The sequence below is a fragment of the Drosophila biarmipes genome, chromosome 2R (assembly GCF_025231255.1).
Source record: "Drosophila biarmipes strain raj3 chromosome 2R, RU_DBia_V1.1, whole genome shotgun sequence".
Taxonomy (NCBI): domain Eukaryota; kingdom Metazoa; phylum Arthropoda; class Insecta; order Diptera; family Drosophilidae; genus Drosophila; species Drosophila biarmipes.
The window spans coordinates 22,520,564-22,547,722 of record NC_066615.1 but is presented as its reverse complement, the minus strand read 5'-3'; the positions used below and the strand labels follow the sequence as shown (position 1 = coordinate 22,547,722).

At 44.2% G+C, this 27,159-nt stretch overlaps 2 protein-coding genes across 3 annotated transcripts in view; one reads left to right on the top strand and one right to left on the bottom strand.

Annotated features, from left to right (window-relative positions):
• The window catches only part of LOC108022676 (uncharacterized), an 85,031-nt gene that overhangs the window by 4,254 nt on the left and 53,618 nt on the right, over positions 1-27,159 (bottom strand). For both annotated transcript variants that reach the window (XM_017091747.3, XM_050888104.1), the window contains 3 exons: positions 22,441-22,514; positions 12,696-13,655; positions 8,392-8,552 (listed from right to left, as the gene is read on the bottom strand). In XM_017091747.3, coding sequence (XP_016947236.1) covers positions 8,392-8,552; positions 12,696-13,622 — 1,088 coding nt within the window. In that variant the 5' untranslated portion in view covers positions 13,623-13,655; positions 22,441-22,514. The remainder of the gene's footprint in view (positions 1-8,391; positions 8,553-12,695; positions 13,656-22,440; positions 22,515-27,159) is intronic.
• LOC108022677 (transmembrane protease serine 12) lies at positions 5,980-7,841 on the top strand. The gene is made up of 7 exons (XM_017091748.3): positions 5,980-6,204; positions 6,260-6,305; positions 6,365-6,519; positions 6,576-7,064; positions 7,130-7,178; positions 7,248-7,375; positions 7,424-7,841. Exons 1-7 carry the CDS (start codon positions 5,994-5,996, stop codon positions 7,789-7,791), a joined length of 1,446 nt encoding a protein of 481 aa, XP_016947237.1. The 5' UTR covers positions 5,980-5,993; the 3' UTR covers positions 7,792-7,841.

Below are 27,159 nucleotides of genomic sequence, written 5' to 3'. Positions count from 1 at the left end.
CGACTTGACTTACTCCGCTGACACAAAGCGAATTTGTCGCTTTTAAGCGTTCCGAGGAAGGCCACATTTCATTTCAATACTCGCAGCTTACGGCTTGCGTCTTTCGGTCCATGTCAAATGAACGCATTTATTGCACAAGCTGCAGTTTGCAGTTGCAGTTGCAGTGGCAGTTGCAATGGCAGTTGCGTACCCAGCTCCCAAGGAGCCACATTGATTTGACAAGTGGCCACATTTTGTAGAGTCCTTCGAGGCTATAAGTTGGCTGCGAGCTCATTCGACTGCAACGGGTGATGAATTCGAATGGCAGTGGCAATGGAAACGAAAACTGTTTGTCAGCTCTAAAGGGCGGGATTCATTAGGTCGACCGATGTCCTCGGGGATTTGGGGATTGCTCTTCACAGGGTGAAGCTTAGCAGACCATTTCTCTGTTGATAATAAATATGACTTATATTTATTGAATTTAAGAGATACTTCTTTGAGTTGGGACCCTGAACACGGATGTTTAAGATCTTTTTATTTAATATTTGAGTATGTTAAGATGTTTTCCAGTTGTATGTCTGTCTGTAAGTCCCCAAACCACCCGTTCACCCCAGACAAATCTTCGGAATCTGCAGACCCAGCCAGACACACTTATCAAGACCCCGAAATTTCCACCAATTCGCCACCCTATTTACCTGAACTCCACAACTATCTTTCCACCTCTTGCACATTCGATTTCATGGCAAGTTTAACATTTAACTGCGGCATGAAAAACTTTGAAAAAACCTCAATTGCAGGCGATCAGCGTGGAAAAAATGGGTCTTTGCATTACCAAAACAAACTCCGCCTGCATACGACACAGCCGGAATTTACCCAAAACAATTTAGCGGGTAGCGCACAAGCCGCACGGCAAAAAATAAATTCAATTATTTGAGCAAATATTATGCAAATAACCCGGGGAGGGCGAAAACGTGACGTCTAAGGCACTTTGGGGGCCGCGCAGCTCCACAGGTGATGATTTTGGCTCATCGACCTGTTGTTGTTACCCCCACGCCACGAAAATGCAACTGCCTAAAAAACCAAGCGACAGGGCAAACAAAGTGGCGCTGAGGGCCGGGGGAAAGGATCCACCTTTTCCCTGTTTGGCTTTGGTTTCGGCTCTGTTTGCCGCGATTCAAACTTCATTTCGCATGTTTCATGTTTTCGACGGGGCTTTCCACCTCCCCGAACTCCGGCTTCCCTTTTTCTCGACTATTTTGTCTGCTTTGCCAACGTCAAACGTGCGGAAACGGAAATGGCTGCCATGTGTGCGTGTGTGTGTGGGGCATAAATGTTTGCCTTGTTGAGATCCTTCTTTTTCCCTTTTATGCAAATGGCTCGTGTGTGTGCGTGTGTCTGCGCGAATCCGAATTGGAATTGCTCGAAATCCGATTGAAATGTTTGCTGTCCATGTTCGCCGGGTTCAGTCACGACTGCCAGGACTCTCAGGGAATCGGAGTTCAGTCACATCATCGTGTGCCAGTGTGTCTGGCCAGTCAATCAGGCAGGCTGCCAAACAGTTTGTCAGGCAGTCAGTCAGTCAGTCAGTCCGTCAGCCAGTCCGTTTCTGATATAGTTTTGAATGGCAGTCAATCCCTTCGGTCGGCCCACTGCCGCAAGTCCCCTGATCTCCTATGCACCCAATTGACGTTTTAACTACATCAAAATATGAAAGGATAGGCACTCGATAAGGTCGGAGGATCCCGGCTCCCGGGTTCATTGAGCTCGCCGACAGCGGTCTTGCCTATTGAAATATTTTGCTATCCCTAACCGATAATCAACTCATGCTCGGAGACACATTATCAAACGCTATGGCCGCGCAATTTGTTAATGACATTTTAAACGTTTTTAAATTACGTATACGCCCCATGAGGTCCTTTCCTTTCCACCCATGCGATACTCAAGTGGGCGTTGTAACGTTATTAAACGGGTTCCCTTTTTGCCCCTTTAATTTAACATAATTATAGTTTATGTGCAAACAATATGTCTGGGTCAGGAAGTTCGGGAACAAATATACCTAGACCAGCTTTCACAAAAAACGTTGTTTACTAACTGGAAAACCTTAAAAATATTATCCGTTCATGTATTACTTTATTTAAATGTCTATAATCCCGTAAAAACTCACTGAGCCTCGAAGCCTCCCTGCCTGCTAATGATGGCAATTTGTCAGTGTTTTTCCTCCTGGTGAATATGCTGTCTAATTATGTCACATAGAAAAATGTGTGCAGAGCTAATTAAGCTCGTACATCAAACGCGGACATTTATGGCCCACACACTGGGCCATTGCCGGTTGCTTTTTATTGCCGCGACATTTGCAGTGTTTCCCATTGGGCGACAAGAGGTCAACGAGTGGCCATTAAACGGAGCTCTCAATGCGATTATCAGCCGCAAAGTCAATGGCTGCTATTTGCAGGAGCCACTCTTTTTACGTTTTGCACCGCCCTGATTAAGCGAAAGGTTAGTAAGAAATATGTCAGCCTAATGAGCCAACAGCAGAGGACAGTCTTAATAAACAAGAGCAGGGCAAATACAACGGAGGGCGAGTCAAAAAGTTGCTGCCTTTTGTGAGCGAAAGTATGCAGTGCACATTCTTCCCAGGCTACAAAAAAGTGCAAACAACAGAAAGCCGGGGAAAGTCGGAGAAAGGAGGCAGGAAGAAATTACGGAAGCAGGAAAACATAAACATGCTGCGACCCCAGCCATATTTCTCCATAAATTATGAGCTGGGAATATTTCAAGGCGGCGCCTCAAGACCCGAGTAGCTATTATGCGTATTTACCATCCCGAGAAGGACGCCTAAGCCCGCCTGTTTATGCATATGCACGTTCCACCCCCTTAACCCACTGGTGCACTTGAATTCGCCGCGCCAAACAGCGAGAATTTGAATTTAAATAAACATAAACTTCTGCATAATGGGCCAGCACTCGCTGCAGGTGAGAGCGATGATGGAGGTGGGTGCGACCCAGCGCCAGAGTAACCAACTTAATTAGCAGTGTTTTTAAGTGATTCCGCCCAAATGAAAAACAAGACAAGTGGCAATTACCAAGAAATTGGACGGAATACACTATGAGGCGGGAAAAAGTAGCTAATGAGAAGGATGATTGGGGCTGCTTGGGGTAAAAAATGACTTGTATTTTGCCAACGAACAAACACCTTGGCTTGACAGGTTTCTTTCAACGTTCTTATATTTGTTTCCCTTTCCGATGAAAGTATTCCTTGTAACTAACCCAAAGTCATTGCATAATGGGCAGAAGTTTCCCCAAGTCCTGGCCCATGTCCTTCATCCCTTATCCCCACAAAGACTTTATTTCCCATTACTGAGAGCACAGTCCATTACACTCGAACTTAATTCCCAATTGTCGCATTCATCTGAGCATCCATCCTCATCAGAATTCAGAGCAGTCGAGGCCCCAAAATGTTGGGGGCCGCAACCCCAGAGCAGCCGCAAAACAAATGTCACACATGAGCCCGAACCCTCGCCGCGCAAATTTTAAAACAATTAGTTTCAATTTTGAAATCCACAACCCAATAAACCGGGCAACACCTACCGTCCTTTTCCCGGGTGACTTTCTGCTATTAAGTCGTGTTCACTTTCGCATTCCCTTTGAAAAGCCGAACCTCCTGTTCCTGGGGGTTGTTCGCTTTGCGAAAGGGGGTGAAAGTGGGTGGACAACGTGCTGCTGCCTAATGAATTTTGCAAGGACTCGCGCTGATTGTTTAGGTGTAAGGATTCCATAATGAGCAGCGATCCGAGGGTGTTTGGGGGATGGGAAGGGGAGAGCACACACGGTCTTTTTGGCAAATGTATCCTGTCGCCCCATAAACTCGGCTATCAAAGTGTCGCCATCGCCGGGAGTCCTTTCCTTTTACCTTTCTCCGCCAACCCGCCCACATTTCAGATTTCCATTAACGCATTTGCATAAATATTTACATGTGTGTCTGTCTCTCTATCTCTGACTTTGGGGGTTCCGCCGTGTATCTCTCTTAAGTTTAGAATGTTTTGGCCTTACCTTAAGGGTAAAACGGTGGGGGCTAGGGTAACAATTTGTCTGGCAACCCCTTTAATAATTTGCATTTACGTACTCTTCTGAATAAAATAAAAAGAATACCTATGCATATCATTTCCGCGTACAAAATGGAAGCATAGCATACCTATGGAGACTTTAATTACATTATCTTTGTAGTAAGTATTATATATTCAACGAGCTCTTTAGTGTGCATACGATAAAAAAAAATATTATAAAGAGCTAGCCCAATAAACTTTTACCAAGCCAGAAATTCTAGAACAACATAAGTCCTTGTTCGATCCTTAAGGATCTATCGATCTATCTATGTCTGTAGACCCTAAATATCCGCCGCAACTTAGTCCACTTCGGCAGGCGCACTAAAAGTGCACAGTACTAGCACAAGAAAGCGGTATCCAGCGGATTGCAGCTATCTTTTGCACCTCCAGCCAGTCGTCGAGGCAAGCTCGAATTGAGTTTGCAAATCAGTCAACACAGACGGACAGGCCGTGTAGCATAGGCATACATGTAGCTGTGTTTGTGCGGATTGAGCAACAATTTCAACAGTCTGCAAACAATGTGGGGGGAAAGTTTGCACAAGCCTCAGACGGGGGCCAAACAAAAGCCGAACAAAAGCAAAAGCAATTACAAAGGCCAACCGGAGGGTGGTGGGTGGAGAGTGGGCGGCGGATAAGCCCCAGCCAAAGTTGGGCCAAGAAAATCAAACGAAAATTCCAAATTAAACTCATTTAAATGGCGTACGACGCTGTCTGCTTTCCCTTTCCTTCGGGGGAACCCCCTGCTCAGCGCCTGTCATGTAAGTCATGTTAATGTCATTGTAGGGCGGCCTGTCGCCCGGGGCGTGGCATGTGGCTGGGTGGTGCCACTGGCGCAGATACGTATCTCGCAGCCACACAGGAGCCACCTCCTCCACTGGCGGTGGTTGATTGACACGGCCTCAAACTCAAAGGACGAGACTCGTTCATTGATTTGATATGAAAATTGCCCGGAATTATTGAATTAACATATGCTCGAGTTGAGCCCGAGCATTTCCCCCGCCCTGCGCTGAGAGGGCTTGTGTGCGGTGGCATCCTATTACCAAAAGCGTATTAGGCATGATTGATTGCATTGAACAATAATGATTCGTCTGCCGCTTAGTTCCGCAGCTGAGTACACGAGGAAATTAATTCACCAAAAATGATTCAAATCTCGAAATTCAGACGTTTAAAAGGGGACTAGACCTGATGCAGTCACTAAGAGTAGATTGGGCACAACTCAATCTTGACTTAATTATACATTGTTGTATTCCCACGAAAAATTTTAAATAAAAAATACTTTCAGATTTTTGTTAGATTAGGCAAAATTTCATCTTGACTTATACATATAAGTTGTATTCACTTGAAAAATCCTAAAGAAACAGATTTTGATTTAAAATTTGGTTTCTCTTTCTTGGTATTTCCCATAGATTCTTGCTTATCTCTATGTTTTGATCTCGTAAAAGTGAACTTTAGAAGTAAAAAAAGAAATTGTTCATCTCCGCTTATATATTTATTGATACTTATATACCTTTCTCTTCTTAGTGATTTTACTCGAAGAAGGAAAACGTGCGACTTTTCTAATGGTTTACCACTCATTCAAACATAGAAAGACAATAGTTGAAATGCATCTTTTAAATCAAGGGATAATATTACTTGGTCTTCGGAAGAGAAAATAATAAGGCCTGAGGTCTTATTCCAGGTCGTTCCATTTGATTTGTTCTCTGTTAATCAGTATTTTTAAGTCGCCGCTTTTCAGGTTCTCAGAGTGCCTCTTGTCAGTGCCCAGCTTGAACGATCTCTCTCATTATAAGGTATGTATGTTCTTTAGCTAAATCTTCTGTCGTCTTCGTGAGAGGTGAAAGCTTTCACAGGCTCCTAAAAACTGAACAGAGATCTACTAATTCAGTCAGTGGTTATAGTTGGAAGGGAAACGATGTGCGGCCTCGCTTCGTTGGTCCTTATCGCGTTGGCGCTCTTTCGGATGGGGCACTCGCAGCTCCTAGACGATGAATGTGGTGGCTTACAACAGATTACTTATAGAATACGAGCTGGGAGCACCGCCCCCATTCAAAGAGCTTCATTTATGGCAAGTCTATACAACGAAACTGGCTATTTTTATTGCGGCGGATCACTAGTACACAAAAGTGAGGAAAGCAGAGCTCGAATTCGGGACCTACGCAAACTAATAGCTATTTGCAGGATACGTTCTCACAGCTGGGCACTGTGTGGAGGAGGGGGAGAAGGTGTAAGTACCACTTTGACATGCTCCAGATGAAGAAAAGATTGTAATTCCAACCCTCGTAGGATCCTGCGCCTGGGGGAGCACGACAGATCCTGTGCGCAGGCGGAGTGCCCACATGTGCAGCAGTTCACTGCCGAGGTTATAATGCACCCCGCCTACGACAGGCAACATAATGATATAGCTCTGTTGAGACTGGACCGACCAGTGAACTACACCGGTAAGAGAACTGTGTAGACAACCACTCATAAACATAAGCCCATCTTGCTCTACCAGAAAATATCAAGCCGATTTGCATTATCCTGGATGAAGACGTAAGATCGGATGCCGTGTTCACATTTTCGGCCTTTGGCTGGGGTAAAACGGACCACAGTACCACAACCCAAGTGCTGAAGACAGTCGATCTTAACCGGCTGGACACGAACCAATGCTATATAGGCGCCCACAAAATTTGCGCGGGCAGCGACTTGGGCGACACCTGTGCCGGGGACTCGGGGGGTCCGTTGGCAGCGAACACCTCATATAGGGGAAAAGACCTGTTCGTCCAGTATGGGATAACCAGCTACGGCGCTCACGACTGCAAGGGAAACGGCGTCTATACGGATGTCACTGCGTACAGAATGTGGATGGCCAACGTCGTGCTGGAAACCCAGCCGCGGCTCTTGACCGAGAACTGCAGGAGTGATTGGGGAGGGCAAGTGCTCGTCCGCCTTTGGGAGTTGTCCCTGTTTCGCCATAGTTTTTCCGGCGCCCTCATCGCAAACAGTAAGTAGAACCAGCAGCAGCGCGATCGGCAAGATCTCTGAGCTCCATCTTCTTAAATCCACCAGGATTTGTCCTGACTGTGGCAAGTGCTTTCCCCGCAAGTGTCTCTCAAATGTAAGTTCCAGCTTCCAGGAGTATTTTCCCTGGTACATGATTACGTTCCCCTATGATTGTCTTGCGCAGAAAAGTGGAGTCCATATACTCCGGCACATATGACGTGGCATGGTTTGAAATACATCCCGAGTACACATCTTCTCTAATGCAGAATAATATAGCTGTGATTAAGCTGGCCAGGAAGCTGCCGCCGTCAGGTAAGGCAAAGAAATGGTAAAATATGTACAACCTCATCCGGTCTTCAGTTAAAGATCTCGAAACGCCGATCTGCATGGGTCTGAAGCTGAGTGCTCCAAGGATATGGACCGCGTATCTCTACAGCCTGAACTCCTCGGTGTTGGGCGTCCAAAGTGTGGACCTGCAGGAGGTCGACAACTGCTCCGCCAGAACCAAATTGCCGGTGGGACCGGATCAGTTCTGCCTCGAGAAACCTAATCAACTGATGTTTGCACCCTATGAAACACCTGGATCTGTTATTGGCACTAAACAAACCTTTAGGGGAACCGAAAAGTATCTGATTGCCGGCCTAATAAGCTATTCTCAGGACGACGTCATTGTGCTCACAAGCATTCAGCACCACGAGAAGTGGATTACGGATATGTTGAAAAAGTGATGCTAAAATAATAATCAATAAAGCATTCTAAATGAATAATAGAAACGGAAGCGTGCTCGACTTTTACTTTTCTGTTATCAGTGGCAAATACGTGAGTTTCCGCAGATCTCTCGCCTAAGAGGAGATCGGAGGGTTGAGAGCTTTCGAGCGCCACTAGCAAATTAGTCAGTGATTACCAGTTGGTAGAACACGATGTGGGGCTACGTCTCGCTGTTTCTTGTCGTATCAGCGCTCTTTCGGGATGGGTCTTATTATTTTATTATTTTAATACAATTATTAACAGTGAAATACTTTTGTATCTAACTTCTTTACTACTTTCGGGCTTTTCTATTTAAATAAAATAAAATACAAATTAGAAGGAGGGTATAGTTGACTTTATGCGGAAAACAAGGTGTTGCAAACGACTTTCTTTGTTCCTAGCTGCAAGCGCCTTAAGGATCCCCAACTTTCGGACAGCTTGACAGCATCCCACGCTGGTGTCTTGTTTATTGCTAGCTCGCCCCAAAACGGAAATAGTTTCGTTTTCATCTGACCCACTTTCACTCGTACTTGGGATCACCAAATTGAATTGTTGGGGGAAGGCTTGGGGCGAGAACTTACCTCGAATCGATGCGCTGCAAAAAGTCCAGTCGGCTCAAATGCAATTCGCGCAAGTGAAACAAGTTGAGGAAGGCGACGGCGGGCAGCTGGGAAAAGCGATTGCCGCCCAGGTTCAAATAGGTGAGGTTCGAGAGTCTCGAGAGCTGCTGCGTGGGCACCATCTGCAACAAAAGAGGAAACATTTCATTTAGAGAGCATTCAAAACAAAAAGAAGAGTTTGGCCCGGCTAGAACCAATCGAATATATATGCAGGCCACTCAACTTTGAAAGCGATTTGTGGTCGGCAGGGAAGGCTGTCCTTCAACCCGAAAAAATGAGCACTAAACGGTAAAAAAGGGGAAATCAATGGAAAAGCGTTGCTCAAGCGACTGCAGCGGAAGCGGAAACGCGCGTCATGTACTTCCCCTTTTTTGTTTTGCTGCCCAGCAAATTCGTCTGTGTTTTTCCCTTTTTTGGGGGGCAATAAAATCAATCTTGCAACGAATTTGTTACAACCACCGAGACAGCTTCGAGGAGAGTGTGGCATGCATAAAAGAAGAGGTTTCCTTCTTCTTCAGGAGGAGGCAGAGGGCCAAAAGCTTTTGGCTGTAATTTCGGCTGCCACTTGTGCTCACCTTCCGCTCACCCTTCGTTCGTCACTCGTCTGCACTCGCCTTTCCCCCTGCTTTCTCCTTTCTGCGCTCTCCCAGCTTTCCCCGAATTTTCCCTCCCCTAGCGTGTCGGAAGCTACGTGCCAGGCGTCCGGACACGAACACACTCCGCGATAACGTAATGAACTGCTGGGCGGGGAGGGGTGGAAAACCCCGGGAAAGCGGGAAAAATAAGGAAAAATGGGGTAAGCTGAGAGGCGGCGTGGGGTAGGGCACCAAGTGTGTGGCAAATGAATTCAAATGCTGGCCAAAAGCTCATAAGGCAGCGAAAATGGCTGAAAATTAAAAGGCATTACGCATACGCAATGTAGGCCAAGCCGGGCAATTGTTTAACCCAATGGCAACACTTTTTTTTAGCCCCCCATTATTTATACAGCGAACCCCTGGCTTTCCCTTTCCCCTTTCTCTCCGCGGGTGTTTTCATGTTGGCACTGCACTCAAAGGAAAACCGGCGACTGCTGGACTAATTAAAAGGCTTTTCCTCTGCAGCTCCCAGTTTTCCAGCAATTTCTGGACGCAGAGCAGCGTGGAAAAGGGCGTGAGTGCAAACTGGGGCAAAAGGAAGGGGTTGGACGGCACCCGGCAAAGAAAGTGAAATTATATTGACTTTGATTTTTTCAATTTAATTTCTTATTTCCTCTCCCTGGCGAAAGGGAAGCGAATAGGAAATCGGAAAATGAAAGCTAATTGCCAAGAAATGGCAAGAGAAATCGGTAAATCAATAGGCAAGCAAAATATTATTTGAAAAGCACAGAAACATTTACTTTTCTAGCAGCCCACACCTGTTACAATTCTCAGTAAAAAAACGTACAATATTCAGAAAAACTATTTTGCGTGTGCTCAGCCCTACGCAAAATTTATGCCACGAAACATAACAAAAGTGGGTGGAAAATAAATTCTGATACAAAAAAGTTCGCTACAAAAATTCAAGCAAAATATGGTTTTATTGAAGCTTTATGCGAATTTGTTTTGAGTATTTTTGCAATTATGCCTTTTAATCTGAGAGTTGAGTGCAAAATAATTTTGTATTTTTATGCTTTTAATGCAAAATCAAAACCCCCACAGAAAGCACAAACAGACACATCCCTCTTCACCTCCACTCATCGGGAATATTTTGAATTATGAAAATATAAAATTGTTCAAAAGTTATTTCAACGTGTGCTATTGAAATAAAATTAATTTGTTTGCACAGTATGAGGGAAGGGGAAAAAGGGAGCTGAACAAATGAAATTGAATATGCAAATGAATTTTAGGAAGCACGGAAAATATGGAATGTTCAGTATGATCAGTCAATTGTGCGAAATATTTACATTTACAATAATTCCGTTTTAAATGTTTCCTTTGATGGAAATTGAGCAAAATAATTGAGGACCAGTTGGGTAGCAATATATTTTATTGTATTAGCTGGGCACAACCTAAGCTTTATAGTGAAATTGAGTGAGCTATATTGCCTTGTTAGGACAAAGCCCCATTCCCCCGTTTAAACCGGCAGCTCAGCGCACTTCATAAATCATATTCAACCTTTGCATTTTACAAGCTTCGTGAAATGCTCCTCCAGACTCCAGACACACTGCCCTGCGACCCCGTCTCTTTTCCGGAAAACTATGCAGATGCAGACAACAATTTCATGCACTAGCCGCATGCCAAAATGGGGCAGAATGTCCGCCGGTGGATATCTATCCCCTGTGCATAATAAAACAACAATCTGTCCAATAGCAAAAAGAATGCCATTTGAAAATACCGGAAGAGGTTTGCAGCGGGGACCTGGCTTCCCGGGAATAACGGGCTGTGGGCGGCAGACCGACCAGCCACCGACCGTATTTCAACTACAAAATGCCAAAAGGTATTTTAAGTAGTTTCGAACTGATTCCGAGCGCCATAAATTCCTCCGCACCGTCAGTTGCCGTTGACTACGCGATGTTGCCTTGCTGCTGCTGCTGCACCTGCTTAGAAAGTCCTTTTTAGCCATCAGCCAGGACACACACGCACACTTATCCCCTCCTAACGACCAAAAGTATATACAGGTGCAACGTGGCAGGGATCCCAGCCACGGGGTAGAGAGGGGCGATGTAGAGCCCAGGACTCGGCTGGGTTGCATCCATCAGTGTGCATAAACGGGTCCTGCTGCTGCAACCGCAGAGAGAAAAATTTCCCTATCTTGAAAAATTCCAAAAGGGGATATTTATATATTTATTTCATCGAAAAGCCTCCTATTTTAATACCAGTTTTATTTCTTTATATATATATTTCTCAAAAGCCCGTCAAATTTTTCCCTCTGTGCACAGGCTATCTGTGATTACGTAAATGCGCATTTCTGGAGACTGTTTTTCGTCCCCAAGTCCACTCTCTGGATGTGGGATACCAGTCAGGACTTGCAATTCCACCTTTGAGCAGGAGATTTGCACAACTCATCTGAATGTTCCGCTCCTGTGACAAACTCACACACGAACTGTGTGTCCCAATGATTTGGGTGGGTCAATTTAAAGACGAAGGTGAGGGCTTGAAACGAACCACTGCCTGGGTGGGTTTTGATTGCCAATATGGGGAAACAAATATAAAATGATTTCCTGGACCCCTATTTGAAGGAATAGGTTCCTTATATATTTTTCATATTTGTATTTCCTAATATGACTAGTGTTTAGTAATCTGACTGTCATTTATAGAGCAATTATTTTACGTTAAGCCACTTTATTTGGAGCTCCAGTTTGAAGATTTCGTATTTATATATACCAGTGCACAATCTTTCTCCGTTTTATCTTAATCCACAACTCCTTCGCAATTTAAGCACTTGAGTTCGGGACTTCATCCATTTTCCTGCAACCGCGAATTGCATCTTTGCCGCGGCTTTATCTTGACCTGGCTCAATTTAGGTTCACAATTCTTGCACAATTGTCTGCTCGTAAAGTTTAAAGCAGCTTTAAGCCGGCTCAGTTGCCGGGAAACGGCTGTGTGTATGGGCCCTGGGGAATGGAGGTAGGGAAAGTTGAAAGGAAGGCGGCATTTTCCAGGACCGGGAGGCGCTGGCCAAACGGCAGAGGGCCGAGGGCCTAAGCAAAGAGTGCGGAGGCGGCAAAAATCAGGCAACACGGACATGTTTGCATGCATAAATAGCAGAAAGGACATGGCCGGTGAAAGGACTCCTCGGGTGCCGAGTGCGTGGTGTATCCTTGGTCTATGCCCACATCCAACCGGACGGCAACAACGAGTTATGGTTATTAATTTTGCGTATGCAAAACTCAGCTAAACTCCAGGAAGGACGAACTTAGACGGGGTCCTTCGCTGGAAGGGGGGTGGGAAATCCGCTTTGGCAAAGTGTTGCTCACAGGATTTGGTCCTGCAAAGTGTCTAAATTTATGAGACCAGCAATGCTGGTTCCCCGCGGCCATGGTGCGAAAATGCTTGTGTAAGTTCACACTTGGCTTTCGGTTAGAAAAGTGATTTTTTAGACTTCTCAAAGTGGATTTATTCATCGCAGGAATGCAAGTATGGCTTCTAAGAGTTAGAGATTAACTAAAATAGTTATACAACTTTTTATAAAATTGTTTGAAAAAATATTTGCAGTTTTTGGGGTTCGGAAAAGATGGATATTACTATATTTTATTCAAAATGTCTCATTAAATAAGATTTTAAGACAATAACATAACCAGGGCTCACCGTTAAATTGTTATCCGATAGATCGAGATGCTTCAAGGAGATGAGTCCCTCGAAGGCACTCAGGTCCAGCTCGCTCATCACATTGCCCTGCAGGCTGAGGGCCAGAAGCTCCTTCAATCCCTCGAAGCTGTCGTTCCGCACAAACTCGACCAGGTTCAGGGACATGTCGAGGGTCTTGAGGGCGTGCAGGTGCCACAGATTGCTGGCCGGAACGTCGAGCAACCGGTTGTTGCGGAACACGAGGACCTCCAGGCTGTTCATGCCCTTGAAGGAGTTGTCCTCCAGGCTGACGATGTTGTTGTTCGTGAGATCCAGTTCCACCAGGGCGGCCAGATCGCTGAGGGCGGTGGGATGCACCGTCTCGATGCGGTTGAAGCTGAGATCGAGGAGCAGCAGGTTGGTCAGGCCCTTGAAGGCGTGCTTGTGCAGGGAGCTGACCAGGTTCCTGCTCAGGTTCAGGGTTCTCAGCTCCGACTGGTACTCGAAGTTCTTGGAGCCCAGCGTTTCAATGATGTTCTGCGAGAGATCCAGGATCTCCAGCTTCATGTAGAAGGGCAGCGAGAACTCCAGGTTGCGTATCCGGTTCACCGTGAGGTTGATGTACTTCGTTTCCGGGTTCAGCTGGATGGGCACATCCTCCAGAGCGGCGTCCACGCACAGGGCTCTGCTGTTGGCCTCGCCCCCCAGGCACTGGCACTTCGAGGGGCAGAAGGCGGAGGACTCCAGGGGCAGGATCACGAGAGTCAGGAGGAGGAGCAGCACTGGCAGGCATCCGCCTCCACTCCGCCACGGCCTCCTCCTCCTGGTCGTTGTTGTGGTCACTCCTGTGTGCTCGGCCATTTTGTGTTGACTACTTTTGGGCTCAACCTCGTCTCGTCTCGATAATTTCTTGTTGACCAGTTTGCGGTGCTGGGATGTTACCACCATTTGCTGTCCGACATCTTGGCAACTGAAGAGGCTCTGCAAAAGCATGGAAAAAAACGACGTTTAACATTTAAATACTTTAAATCAACGCTCCTGGAGCTGCAGGAACTTCCTTAAATAAATAATGACATATGGTTAACATTCTGCAGTTCGATTACGGAAATTAATTTTGTTATTTATGTCCATTAATTGAGTAAATGCATAATTAATAAAGCAATGCGTTGTCTCTGAAAGGAAGCGATTGAAAAAAAACAGCCTGTATAATTTTAAATCAATTAAAATAAAACTACTTGTATATTATGTTCAATGAAATCATCTGTATAAAACAAATAATTAATAAAACGTACTGTGCTGGTGCAGCATTTTTTAAGTATAAATTAAAGAAGTCCAACGATACCTCTACATTGCTGGAACCACAAATAATATCCCATTCCTATTCCCACAGCCAAAGTACCTCTAGCACTTGCAGCAAATTAGCGTTTATTTTAATGAAGATACTTTGCATTTCTGAAATGCGATATTTAAAAGGACTCAGCGACTGCCCATTCTTTTCACACCTTTTTTGGGAGGTGCTCCATTCTTTGGTATTTTATTTTTTCGGGAAATTCACGGAAAACTTTTGCGGCCAAAGAGTCTCTCTACGACACTGCAAGATTTATGTGCATAAGTTGGTAGCTAATATTTCATAAAAGTCGAGACGCAGACAGAGGAATGAAGTGGGGGAGAGTTAGGTCTCCTGGCGTTAACTTTTTTTGTGCTGACAACTTTGCATTCGAAACTTGCTGACTTACCAGACAGGGTCGGAGGGACGAGGGGCCCCGGGGGCTAGGCCCAGTCGGCTGCATTTTATGGTTTATAAGTTTTGCATAATGCAGTCGGACCGTCTAATAGTTATGCCCATGATGAGCTGCCACCCCGGCCAACAAAAAATAATGGAATTCTAACTGCATATTCATGAAAATTTGCTGGAATCGTAATCCAAGTCTGCAGTCGGGCTTAAGTACAAACAAAAATCATTTCAATAAAAAATCATAGCATTTCCTATTTATTCTTGTTGCACAGCCACAAAGCTGGATTAAATTAATTTAAAAGCCAGGCATAAATGTATCTTGCCTCAACAAAAAAAACACAACATTTAAGAAAAGAAACGCGAATGTTTCAAGTTCTTACTGATGAAAATAAACTACAAGTTAAGTGTACACAAAATCAAGTGAGACTAAAATTATAAACCAAAACAACTGACTTAATTGAAACTCGATTCAAGCCTAAGACGAAGTGCTGCACTCACATATCGAGAACAAAGGCCCACCTAGTTAGGATAATCGGCTAATATTGTTTGATCATACACTTTTGGTAGCCCACAATTCGAGATTCTCCCTCTCAACTTATCGCAAATTGCCGACTTAAATTACATATTTGCCCGGCGGCAACACTCAATTAAGTAATTAACAAATTATGGAAGTGTGGAAAAGGGGCCAGTGAGGCATTCAGTGCCCCTTGTGAGTGTCTGTCTGTGCAACTCTGATTTGCATACAAAGCACAGACAATGGTCTATGAAGAAGGAGCAGGGAAATGTTACCCCCCTGCCCATTTTCACCCCCAAAAATCACACACTGGCAACAATAACCTTAACTAGCTGTAGAACAAATAATAAAGAGCAAAACGCAAACTTTCGGGGTTTCATTATGTCAACAAAAGTTAAAAGCTCAGAGAGAACTCCCCCTCTTCGACGACCTTTTATTCATTCACTCATTCATTCATTCACTCAGTTTGTGGTTCTGGTTCATATTTTACGCTTCAATAAAATTGGTAAAAAGACCCCGCCTCCGCGGTGGAAAAAGTGAAAATTGTGAAAAATTCACTCCCGTGTGAATTATTAAGTTTCACATGGCAGTTGCTCTTGTTGTTTTCTTCCTTTTGGCAAAAGGAAAAACCGCGTTTGTGTGCGAGTGTTTGTGTTTGTTTGCAAAAAGCACACAAAGTTTTTAATAAACTTTCGCACGCCAAGCGAACTAAACTTTGAACCCCCTGCGAACCCCCACCTTTGCCGTGAAAAAAATGTTTGAGCCAGGGGCGGAGGCCTACGAGTGGAAAGGGGTTGGAGGGTAGGTTCCACACACAAACAGTCATGATTTCATTGTGGCAAATATTTTGAAAGCAAACTTGGGCCACGGGGTGGCAGTTGATTGTTGGAAATGCTTTTCGGGGTCTGTCAAAGGCCAACAAGTCGAAAGTTGTGGCCTGCACTTCGGATGCTCGCTTCTCCCCGGCAGCCGGAGAGATCGAAGCGGGCTGCCTTTAATGGGTTAATTAAATGAGGGCTAACTAACCCGGTCAGGAAACCAGCGAAAAGGGCCAGGGAAGCCGAAAGGGGTGATTTTAAGGTGATTTTTAAGGGTATTACTTACATTTATTATGGGAAATATGGAATTCTAGCAGGGTTTTTAATTGATTTTATGATATTTATGACTATTAATAAACAAATTAAGGATTACTTGAAGGAATTACAGTGTTGCAGCTATTGTAACTCGAATCATATGTGTATTCTTTACATTTAAAGCGTTATTTATATTTTGTTTATTGTATGACATAGCCAGATTTGCTATATAGTTATACTGTTTTTTTACTAAAATAAAAAGTACTTTTTATCAATTAATCTCTAACCCCATAGGAACAGGGCTTTTGAGGATTACAGCTCTAAGCTCATCTCATTCAGGCCTCCTTTTTCCTGCTTTCCTTTTGGTTTATGACTGCAGCTAACCGAAAATCCAATCAACAAAGTTGTATGTGCTTCCCAGGACAGTTACCACCTCCTCCAGAATTCCGCCTTCCTCTTCAGTTTTATAAGCTTCATTTAATTATATTGACATTGTTGGAGTCTCCTGCTCCTTTTTGGCTCAGGTGAGCAAGCTTGTTCCTGGGAAAATTCCCAGGCAGTGAAACCCGAATCGAGGGTGTGCGAGCAGTGTCCTTATCCCACGTTCCTCATTTGAACTTAAATGCCATAAAAATGGGAAAATAATGTGGAAGCGGAAAGAGGATCCCGAGCAACAAATGCTGATAATAGAAATAGCGAGAGTTCCCCCAGAAAAGGAAGCGAAGGACCCTGTGCGCCACGCATAAAGTTTGCACATAAATTTTCCACGAAAAGAACCGCTGAGCATGCCATTGACTTTAAAGGCCACAAATGGCAATCGGGGTCGCGGGGTCCTGGGAATCTGGGGTGGATTTGAGGTGAGGTCAGGGCTCAGCCCAAGTAAGGAAATATGGAAGCAGCCAGGGATCTCGGGAAGCTGGGAAAGCCGGGTGGCGACTCGAGCAATCAAAGGTGAAAAACTTTTGTGAACTATGCGGGGAGCACACAAAGTCAATATTAATATTCACTTAGTCGTGGAGAGAGGCGTCGGGCGGGGCAATCTGACTGACAATGGCCAGGGAAAAGGCAAATGCCAAGCAAATTGAAAATGCGACGAAAACGTGAGATGCCGTCTAGGCGCTCCCCGCAGCCCCTGCACTGGAAAAAATCTTCATACGAAATATATGAAAGCATGCAAATGCTTTTTTTGTTCACACTAAGTTGAAGCCAAATACTTGACAAAAAGTAAAGTAGCAAACTTTGTAAATATTATTTGAAAATACTATTAATGTGATTTTGCATTTATTTAATTTTTAAGAGGTGTTTGCTATGTAACCCTTTATACTATTAAAATGTTTTATTATATTTCCTGTATATACAAATGATACTAATAAATTAGTTATTTTAAAAACGATCTGTTAGTTTTTATAACATGCCTAATGATCAATGGGCCTTCTAAGTATTTAAATATTACATTTTCCAACACTTTTTTCGCCGTGTAGCAACGTGCCCGAGTGCGTTTATTTTTATCAAGATTAGCATTTGCTCCTCTTGAGGGGACTGGGCCTCTCCTGGTCGGATCCCATACCCACTCCCGTTCCCGAGCTCCGCTAGAGACTTATTGGATAGGCAAACACTCGGCGCTGGCAAAACAAAGAAATGAATTCCCAGATTTTGCACGCACAAACTGTCTCCGGGGCCTGGGTGTTCATGAGTTTGGCCGGCATCCGCCATCAAAGATGAATTGCCGTTGTCGCCACGGTGCAGTGTTCAAGTCCCCAAGCCCCGAATTTTCCCCTTTCCCACCTTTTGGCAGCACTCCCATTCCCATTTTCACTCCCAAAAAGATTTCACTGCACGCATAATTAATGCAATTGTTGGTCGCTTGGCAGGCAAATAAGAGTTTTGTTGTGTTTAGTTATTTTTTGGTCGGTGGAGGGGCAACTGAGTGATCTTAGTTTGTTCAATTAGTGGCTGCCAAAAAGCGACAGAAATAAATGCAAACTGTGTCCGGACAAAGTAGTGCTTTTGAGAGGGGATGCTTCGGATCCAGAGGAAAATGAACCATTTTGTTGAACACTTTTGCTAGACATGGAAGGAAATTCTCTTTAAATATTTTATTTTGTAAGTAAAATCCTTAGCACTTATGTTTGAACCACCACTTTTAAGATAAAAAGGGAAGTCCAGTAGATACTGCTGTCCTGGGAAAATGAAAAACTTTGCGCACATGTGATATGGCTCTCCGCTGGCCAAGAATTTTAATTTAATTTGGTTTTTTAACACTCTGCTTGATTTTGCAACAGAAAGGGGGGACGGAAAATGGCTTAATAACCAAGAGACCCGAGGCAGTTGCCAAACAAGCGCAGCAGAGCACACACAGAGCATTATTTCAGCCGAGGGAAGAGAAAACTCCCCCCGTGGCCCCTATTCGACCCTATTTTCCCCTTTTCCTCTGAATTTGCAGACGCCGTGGCAGACGCCAGACGAGACGCCATGCGGCAAAATAAAAACCAAAATACAACAAAACCGAGAAAGGCCGAGAAAAAAACCACCGAAAAAACACTCGAGTGAGGTATTTAAAAATATATATATTCCTACCCATATATAGGATCTGTCGCTGGGTATATATCATTTCGCAGAGTGTTTCGCCAAGTGGCCGGAGAAGCAGGGGGAATAATGCGACAATTGCATTAAGTCTACAAATGCTGGCAAAAGGAGAGCATGGCGAAAGGCGGAGGGGCTGCCAAATGAAATATTTTATCTTTATATGCAGCTTCTCTTTTTTACGCTGCGGTGCACTAAATGTTTAAAATGGTTTAGAGATCCTTAACTCGTTTTTATTGTGCCGTGTTATGGCCCGGATAAAGTTGAGTTAGCGAGAAGTGGGCCAAGAGCCGGAAGTGCAGGAAGAGCAACTTTATGCTCCTGAGTGTGTGGCCATCCGCCTAAGCTTCGGATGATATGGCAGCCATGGCAGCACTCAAGACCCCACATCTTTATGGCTGCGGCGATGGAAGGGAAAATCAAGCAGGCGCTGGAGAAAATCCACGAAAATGGGGGGTGCCCGTCGAGCTAAAAGTGGAGCACTGGCATAACTTATCTAAGGTGAGACACATCAAGAAGCAAGGGAAACTAGAAACTACATTGAGAAGAAGAATTCAATAAAATATGAGCACCTTTACAACACTGCCTACGGAAATAACCTAAGCCACCTTACGTTAGTCAATACTGGAATTCAAATTTTAAGCTCAAATCCTTTACCAACCCTGTATTTCACAGTTATAGTGAATGAAATTGGATCTACTTTACCATTGATTTTGTTTTGACAGTAGCATTTGAGTGGTAAAGGTCTCTGTGCTTTTCGTATTTTTGCTTAGAATTTTCAAGATATCAAGAGACACCTTACAGTCAGTAAATTGTTTAAAACATCATTTGAATTGAAACACCCGAAAATATCCCCTCGCCCCTTCCTACACCTTTAAATACACAACCAGTCCTCCCCTTTCACCTGTAGTTTCCACACGCCCTGTTGGACAGTCTAGAAATCGATATTTTTAGGACAGTCAGCTCCTGAAATATATATGTAGGCCTGAAGGAAAAGAGTACAACGCACTTTCCGTTTTGGCTGCTGCCCCAAGCCCGCCGAATAAAGAGCAGGAAACAAATGAGGCAGTTGAAATAAAAAAGGGGGCAAAAAGAGGGAACTTTAGGCCACTGGCACAATAATTTGGCACGCAAACCTTTTTTTCCCACTCGGGGCAGGGGCTTCCACACATATACACATAAATAAGGAATGAAGTGAAATACATTTTGGGAGCCAGAGTTCCGAGCCCGGCACATTAAAAAATGGCCAAAGTCAACTCGGAACGGGACTACAGGGATATAGTACACACAGAGTCCTGAAAAAAGCAGATATATATCTAGATTTGGGGCAGGTCCTTCGCTCTCCTAATGCGGTCATAGTTTGCCGTCCGGATAAACATATAACAATTAGAGACCCGTTTCGCGCAGTTCCTTTGTTTTGTTGGATTGCCCACTTGGGGTTGCCTTTCGCACAGCGCGGCACGAATGGGTTAAGGGTCGACCATATGACTTTCCATGCTCGGTTAAATATTTGAGAAGCTTTCATATTTAATTCACTTTAAGGCAGTACGTTTTTTCTGGGAGAGCAGGACTATGCAAATGAGCTCCGAAATTCGGGTCAAAGTTCAGGGAGTGGGTGTGCCAGGGTGAGAATTTATGGGACCGTATGTGGGCCCCTCTATTCAAGTTGGTCTCCAGATAACGTGTGGGTCAGGTCGGGAAAAGAAAGTGGAAGGGGGAGCGTGGCTGGTGGAAAATGTCGATTTTAATGTGGCATAAAATTAAGTTTTCAACTAATAGCCTTTGGTCCAAAATTATTTCTTAAGAAGTGCCCTTGCTTGCCCAACTTTTTTCACTTGCCCAACAGTTGTCATTAAGTTCTTGTCACAAATATACAAAATTCCCATTTATCAAAAGGGTTAAGTGAGTTGATTTTTCCCCTGCCCCCAGTGCCTACGCAAAATATGTTGTAAAAATTTCACAGTCAACAAACATAAATTAATTTAACAAATGAACAGAGAGCTTTACAAACACCGAAATACGACAAAAAAGAATCCCAGGAATTTAACCTGAGCACATAAATTTTGTTCACCCCCGAACATTTTCAGAAAAGAAAACAAATGTTCATTAATATGCCAGACACATCTAGGGCAGCTCGGCAGGGGGAAAATGGAAAGATGTGGAAAATAAAGGGACTTGGAATTTTCGAAAAATTTATTAATTGGCAGCTAAATGAGAGGAAGGAATTAACATGCTCATAACTTTATTAGGCACTGAGGAAGGGGTTGGGAAATCTCGATTTAAGCACGAAATGTGGCAATACTTTTGACAAAAATATACGGACAAAAAAATGCACAAAAAACCAAAGGAACATTTGCGAATTCCCCTGTACATTAAAATCAATAAATTACATAAGGGCACCAAAAAAACTGAAACTGACACGCTTAAAGCCAGCTGTTGGCGCACAATTTCGCCTAAGTGCTCCCACTTTCCAAGGCAGTCGACAGCTGGCCACGCCCCCTCTGCGGCGCAAAGAGGGCGGAGAAATGGGGGAGTTTGGGGGAGTGAAAGATCTGAATTCATTGCCTTTTAATTGCAGCTGGCAGCGAGAAACGAGAGATTTTTCGGATGTCTGCCCATCGATTCGGGGACTTTCCCAACTGTTTTCCCCGCTGTTACACATATAAATTCAATTGTTAATTGAATGCTGGCCAAGTTGAAAAATGGGGTTGACTCCGGCAACCTGTTGAGGCTGCCTGAGTGATTTATGGCTAAGAACTGCAGCCCCGGAAAGTTAATTTAAGCCTGAAAGGCAGCTTTTAAAATATTTCAGAGCTGGGAAGCGGCGTATTTCCTATTTACCTTTCCCCCAGCATGCAAATCGATTTGAGTCCATAAATACGAGACCCTTTTTTCTTATTTTCGGTAAAAATAAATCAAAAGCAAAATCAATGAAATTCAATGAACTGACTCCGGCAGGCCAGAAAATGTTCGAGCAATTTATTTATAACAAGGGCCAGGAACCACAAAGAGGCTCCCTTGAAAGGGAAGGAAGGGAAAGTCGGGGAAAGTCAGATCCCAAACGCACATGTGTGGTGCCTATAATTGAATTATTTTTACGCATAAAATTTATTTATTCATGATGGCCTCGCATGCGATTCGCCTTGAATGCCGGAGAAGGCCAGAGGAGGCACGTAAATGCAATTTAAATTTATTTAGTCAAAGGACCCTGCATTGCTGTGGCAACAGACACACATTTTGCGGTGTAATATTTACCGACTGCAGAATTTAACTTTCTTTTCACACAAATCGGCTTACTTCAGTTTAGTTCTGAGTTGGCTAGAAGATAGGAAGCATTTCTGAGCGACTTGTTGCTTTCGTGGCCCTTTTGACATCGGGGCACACGCACTTTCTCCCGGTTATTTTTCAGTCCATGTCCTGACTTTGACATGGATTTAATTAAATTTTTGTCAAAACTTTTGCAAAGAACTAGAAGGAGAGGGAAAGCCAGGTAGTGGCAAAAAACTGTTGACTGGAGTTTTCCCCAAAGCGTTTTGGTCTTGGACTCTTACTTTTGCTTTTACTCGGGTCCCTCAGCCATTTTCCCATTTCCCCACTTTCCCATTTCCCTATTTACCTTGGCTCACCCCCTCCCCCGGCTGTTTTGCATTTTTTGCGGAAATGAAGAGAGCTTTGGCAAATTTCTGAGCTCCGTTCTGGCATTTCCGTGTTGCATTAAAGAGTCCTCCTCCAGGAAATGTGATGGAAACTTCTTTAAACCGGCTCGCAGGCTGGGGGAAAACTCCAACAGGTGCGAGGGCCACAAAATTGGTTTTATATGGCACTTCCTCGGCTCCGGCGGAATGGGTAATTGGAACTCACCTGGCTGTAGATGAAGTGTCCTCCAGTGGGAGTCGTCTGTCTGCCGGCTGCCTGGTGGCAATTATAGCATCGTTCTGAAAGGAAAACACGGGGAGATCTAGGTCAGGTAATGTGTGGAAAAGTTTCATGGTGCACGGTGCATGAAAAACTCAGACTTGTCACAGGGAAAATCGAGCAGAGTTAAGTTCCATGAAAATCCTAACCTGATAGCCGATAACTTTATCGACGGTCGTGGCTTTTCGAAGCCGCATTCCCAAACCCTGCCGTTGAGTTAGCAATTTTCCTGGCAACTCCCTTCGAACCTGTCAGCAAAGTTTTCATCACTGTCAGCGGGGCTAACAACTTAACTTAAGTCAGATCGGACATGAAGTTGCTGTTGCACATGCAACACGCTGTTGCACATCAACAACATGCGGCTACGTGGCGTCTTAAATGCACGCATGCCTGGTCTTACAGGGAAGAAAGTATAGAACTATTTTTGAACAAGGTATAAGTGACATTCTCTAAACACCCAAAAAATCTTAGCTTATAGGCTAATACTATTGGTAATAAAATCGACAAAAAAGAATAATAGTGTGGAACTTTTTGAAGAACACCTTGGAATGCATTTCTCCACCCCTGGTTTCTACCCACAAAACAGAGCCCCAGAGAGGCCTTCGGGAGCACAACCACAGCAAACACATCAAGATGTCGGGTGGCATGTTATAGATTTCCTTGTGTTCCCCTACTTTCAGCCCTTTTTGCACTGCACAGCAACATGACGTACATCTAGGCACACACGACCCCTTTGTCAGGGGAAAAACTTGGTTTGCTCTGCCGTCGGCTGGGCTTCCGCCGTGGAAAACGTTGGCAGGACTATTTGCCAGTGCGACGGGGGCATGCAACATTAATGAGGAGCACACTCTCGCCTTGCTGCCAAATCAAAGTTACGACGTCTCCGCCGGCGAGGGCGACGTTGCGTATACTTGATCTTGTTACACGCACAGCTAAATGTCAATTTATTTGCCACACTCCAAAACACTAAGCCGACAACCAGGGCCACGTCCTCCCTCACCCATCTCTTGCCCCGATGAGATGATGAGATGTAATCGATGAGCTCTGCGGTCCTTGACTGACTTACAGACCCGCCGACTTGCCGACTGACAGACGATGTCTGGGCAATTTGATTAAAACTCATTGGGGCAATCGAATTATGGCGGAAATTTATGCGCTTGAGCGAAACTTTTTAATGATTTTAATCATCATTTATTCTAATTACATAAGTCCTTGCCATGAGCGGCAATTGAAAAAGTGAGTTCTCCAGAGATGTTGGAATTGATGCTTAAGCTAGGAGCCCTAAGTTATATTGCATAACATGAGGCTATCAACCATATGTAAAGAATAAATTCACATTCCAGAGAACGAGAAATGATTTATTTAAGTAACCCTAATTCAAGTGAAAAGGCTGATAAGCTTTATCAATCAAAATATTAACATACTTTTGCAAAATGCCAGGCCACTGTATTTAACCTTGCCCTCTACCTTTTTTTTATTACCTGAACTTGAGAGTGAGATTAGGTTTCGGAACTGATAGGGAATTCCCTGGAATTTATATGGTTTAGCTATGAACCCAACGAGCGATGATAAGGAAATGTCAATACAGGCTTTTCATTGACCGCAAAACAATTTTTCATTTAAGCTTGCTGCTTATTACCTTTTTTATGTTTCACCTCCACTTTCATCTGTTAAAAGAGAGAACCCCTGCCTTATAGAGCCCATTGTCTGCAGTTCAGGTGCATTTTACACCCCGTTTATGGGCAGCCTTGAAAGGGCGGCAAGAAATCCCCGTAAATTGAAAACGAAAGTGGAAATGCAAACACAAATGGAACGAGACACAAATGGGGGAAAAAGCCAGTAAGCGAGAAATATTATTTTTATGTAACCTCCTATTTTCCCGGGGAAACCGCAAACGAAGGGCTGCTCCTTCTGCTCCTTTCTCTACTTTTTCCCTGCCGGCCACAGCTGACGATGAGGGCCCCAAAGTCAATAATGCCGATAGACGGCAAATAAAAATTCCCTTTTTCATTCGGGGGGGCAGGTTGGGGACTGAGGGCACGTTTTTCGATTTCATTGCTTTGTTGTTATTGTTTTGGGCCAGACAAAGGCGTCTGGGGTTGCGAAATGAATGCCAAAAGCAGCCACGCTGCAGAAATTTTGATCCAAGGGCCGCCGGCCCTCCTTTGGGCTATTAATAAAATACCAACGATGGCAACCATTTGCCAGTCGCCAATTCACTCCTTTTGGCCAGCTTTGCTCGGATTTGCCAATTTCTCGCCCGGCTTTGACTTTGACTTTGGCTTTGGCATTGTGGCTTTGTTTTCACTTCAATGCCAGACACCGAGTCCCAACAGTTACGGTTCCATCCCGAGTGGCAGTTGAAAAGTTGAAGTCGGTGGGACCGGAAACGGAAATCGCTGGACAACTAACAAGCGGCGCGAGCCATTGTCAAATCTCCTGCCCCCGAAGAGCAGAAAGTCAAAGTCGCCGGGACAGACGGAGTGGAGTCCCCAGCACTTTGATTGTTTGATGTCTCGTCTGCATTGTCTTTTTGGCCATTCTTTTTCAGCGACCAATTGGCAATTATTTTAGACAAATAATTGCTCAAGCCAGAAATTGTTTGGGGAACGTGGCTCAACTCCCAGAGCCAGTTAGCTGTGATGTCTATAAGTTGCGGGAAACTTCCATTTTCCCAGACTTATTTGTAGGAAAAAAGAGGTAATCAGGGAGTTAAATTAAAACATTGAAATTAATTTTAAATACTTAAATCTTTTTATAGATTCACAAAATTTTTTCTCATTAGTCTCATACTTACTCCTTTAATAAAAGATTTAATTCATCTTGAACTAAACATCATCATATTCACAATATGTAGATTTACTTTAAGCTGCACGACTTATCATTAAATCTTTTACAGCTGAGTTTTAAATAGTTCCAAGTAGTTTTTCCACAAATTAACACATTTTTTGGGTGAATACCAGAAATGATTTAACCATCGACAATCAAGAATATATTTCATTTATTAATCCGTACCTTACTAAGCATATTTGCGAGTAACTCCTTAAACTTAAGGTAGGTAACTCGAGGAACTCTTTCGCACCGCCAAAGTATCTGGTTACCCCGAGAGGTGGGTGTTTGTTATGTCGGAAGCCGCTCAACTTAATTCAAAGTTCAGTTCAATGTGGCAGCTAACTGGTTCGACTTGGGGGTCTGGTCTGGGACCGGGGTCCCCTCGGTCATATGAGACACTTGAGAAAGAATCCGCTGCCACCAGTATTTCAGCATGGGAAACTTAACACTCGGCGTGGGTGAAATGGGTTCTGGAGGGGATGGGCTGGGGCAAGAACGTCAAGTACTCAGAGCTCGTATTTTCAGCTTCATTTGTGGGTCATTTGCTGTGATTTCCTTTGGCCAAAGCTGATGCTAAGCGGATTTTAAATGCCTCTCAAGTGGCTGGCTGCTTTGTTGATTTTAGATGAGTTATGAATGGCTAATTGCCCGATGAAAGCTTGGCATTAGGTGGGGAAATGGGTGCTAGGGGAAAGGAGATTTTGCAAGGAGGAGTGCTACCCAACCAGAAAAGCCGGATGTTAAATTAGATTAGGAATATACGATTCATATGTGTACTTGCACTTAGAATTGCTTCTACCTTAAGTTAGAAATTACAAATTTATCTTACCCATCATTTTCTAATAGGCTGAGCAAAACTGCAAGAGATTATTTTTGAGCTTTGAATAGATTCGGGTTCATAATATGAAAGTAAATTAAAAAAAAAAAACACAACTGGCTTCGCAGACATACCTTAACTGACAATAGCTAAAAGGTTTTCTGGCTGCCATTAAAGATACAATATATCTGCCAAGAAGTATTCAATCTTTGGGCGGAGAACTCTGGATGCTGACAGTTGATTGAACACTTTTTGAAATGACAAAAACGCCCCACGGGTGACATTTCTCAAAACACTTTACTGCGTCTGCACCGGGCTCGCCTTTCCACCTTTTCCCCTTTTCCCCGCCCAGGGTTTTCCCCCAGTTTGGTTAGGTGTTGCAATCTTGATTTACGAGTCAGTTTGGGGAGGTGGATGGGCTGGGCGTCGGGGACTCCGGGGAACTAAGGGAACCAGAGAGCTGGAGGATACCATTTGCATAGCGTCGGACCAACGGAAAGGAGCCAGCGGCCAATCATTAAAACGTCGGCATGATGAGTTCTCCCCGAGATCTCCGGCTCTGCCCTATCTGCCGAGTGTCCTGAGGCTCCTCTCGCGGTTTTAAATTACCATTTTAATGTTGCCCAGTGCCGTTGATTGATGTGGTATGATGCTGATGCGGATACTGTTTTCAGGGGCAGCAGCAGTCAAAATGTAAATGCTTCCTCGTGGAGTGAAGCGTTTTCCTGCTAACAAGCTTTTGGCATTTTGTCTACCGTTTTCGCTTTAAAGCCATAAAATAGGGAAAAGATTTTTTAATGCTGACCATAAAAGTGGGGCTTCTTCGGCAGGCAGACTATACCATAACTACACTCTCCTGTCTGCGAGTCAGGCTCACCTATTAGCAGATACTTTGGGACACTTCGTTGGGACCCTGCTGCCGTTCGGATGATTTGAGTTATGAGTTTTCCCCCGCCCCCTTTCAGCATAGACATATACCCAGGGACCCACCCACGCAACAGTCCCCACTCTCCATA

What these genes read in the sequence shown, in the direction of transcription:
- LOC108022677 (XM_017091748.3), top strand. Translation starts at nt 5,994, where the DNA reads ATGTGCGGCCTCGCTTCGTTGGTCCTTATCGCGTTGGCGCTCTTTCGG. An exon ending in GTGGAGGAGGGGGAGAAGGT is followed by an intron (nt 6,306 to 6,364) that starts GTAAGTACCACT and finishes CAACCCTCGTAG; the next exon opens with GATCCTGCGCCTGGGGGAGC. An exon ending in CAGGAAGCTGCCGCCGTCAG is followed by an intron (nt 7,376 to 7,423) that starts GTAAGGCAAAGA and finishes TCCGGTCTTCAG; the next exon opens with TTAAAGATCTCGAAACGCCG.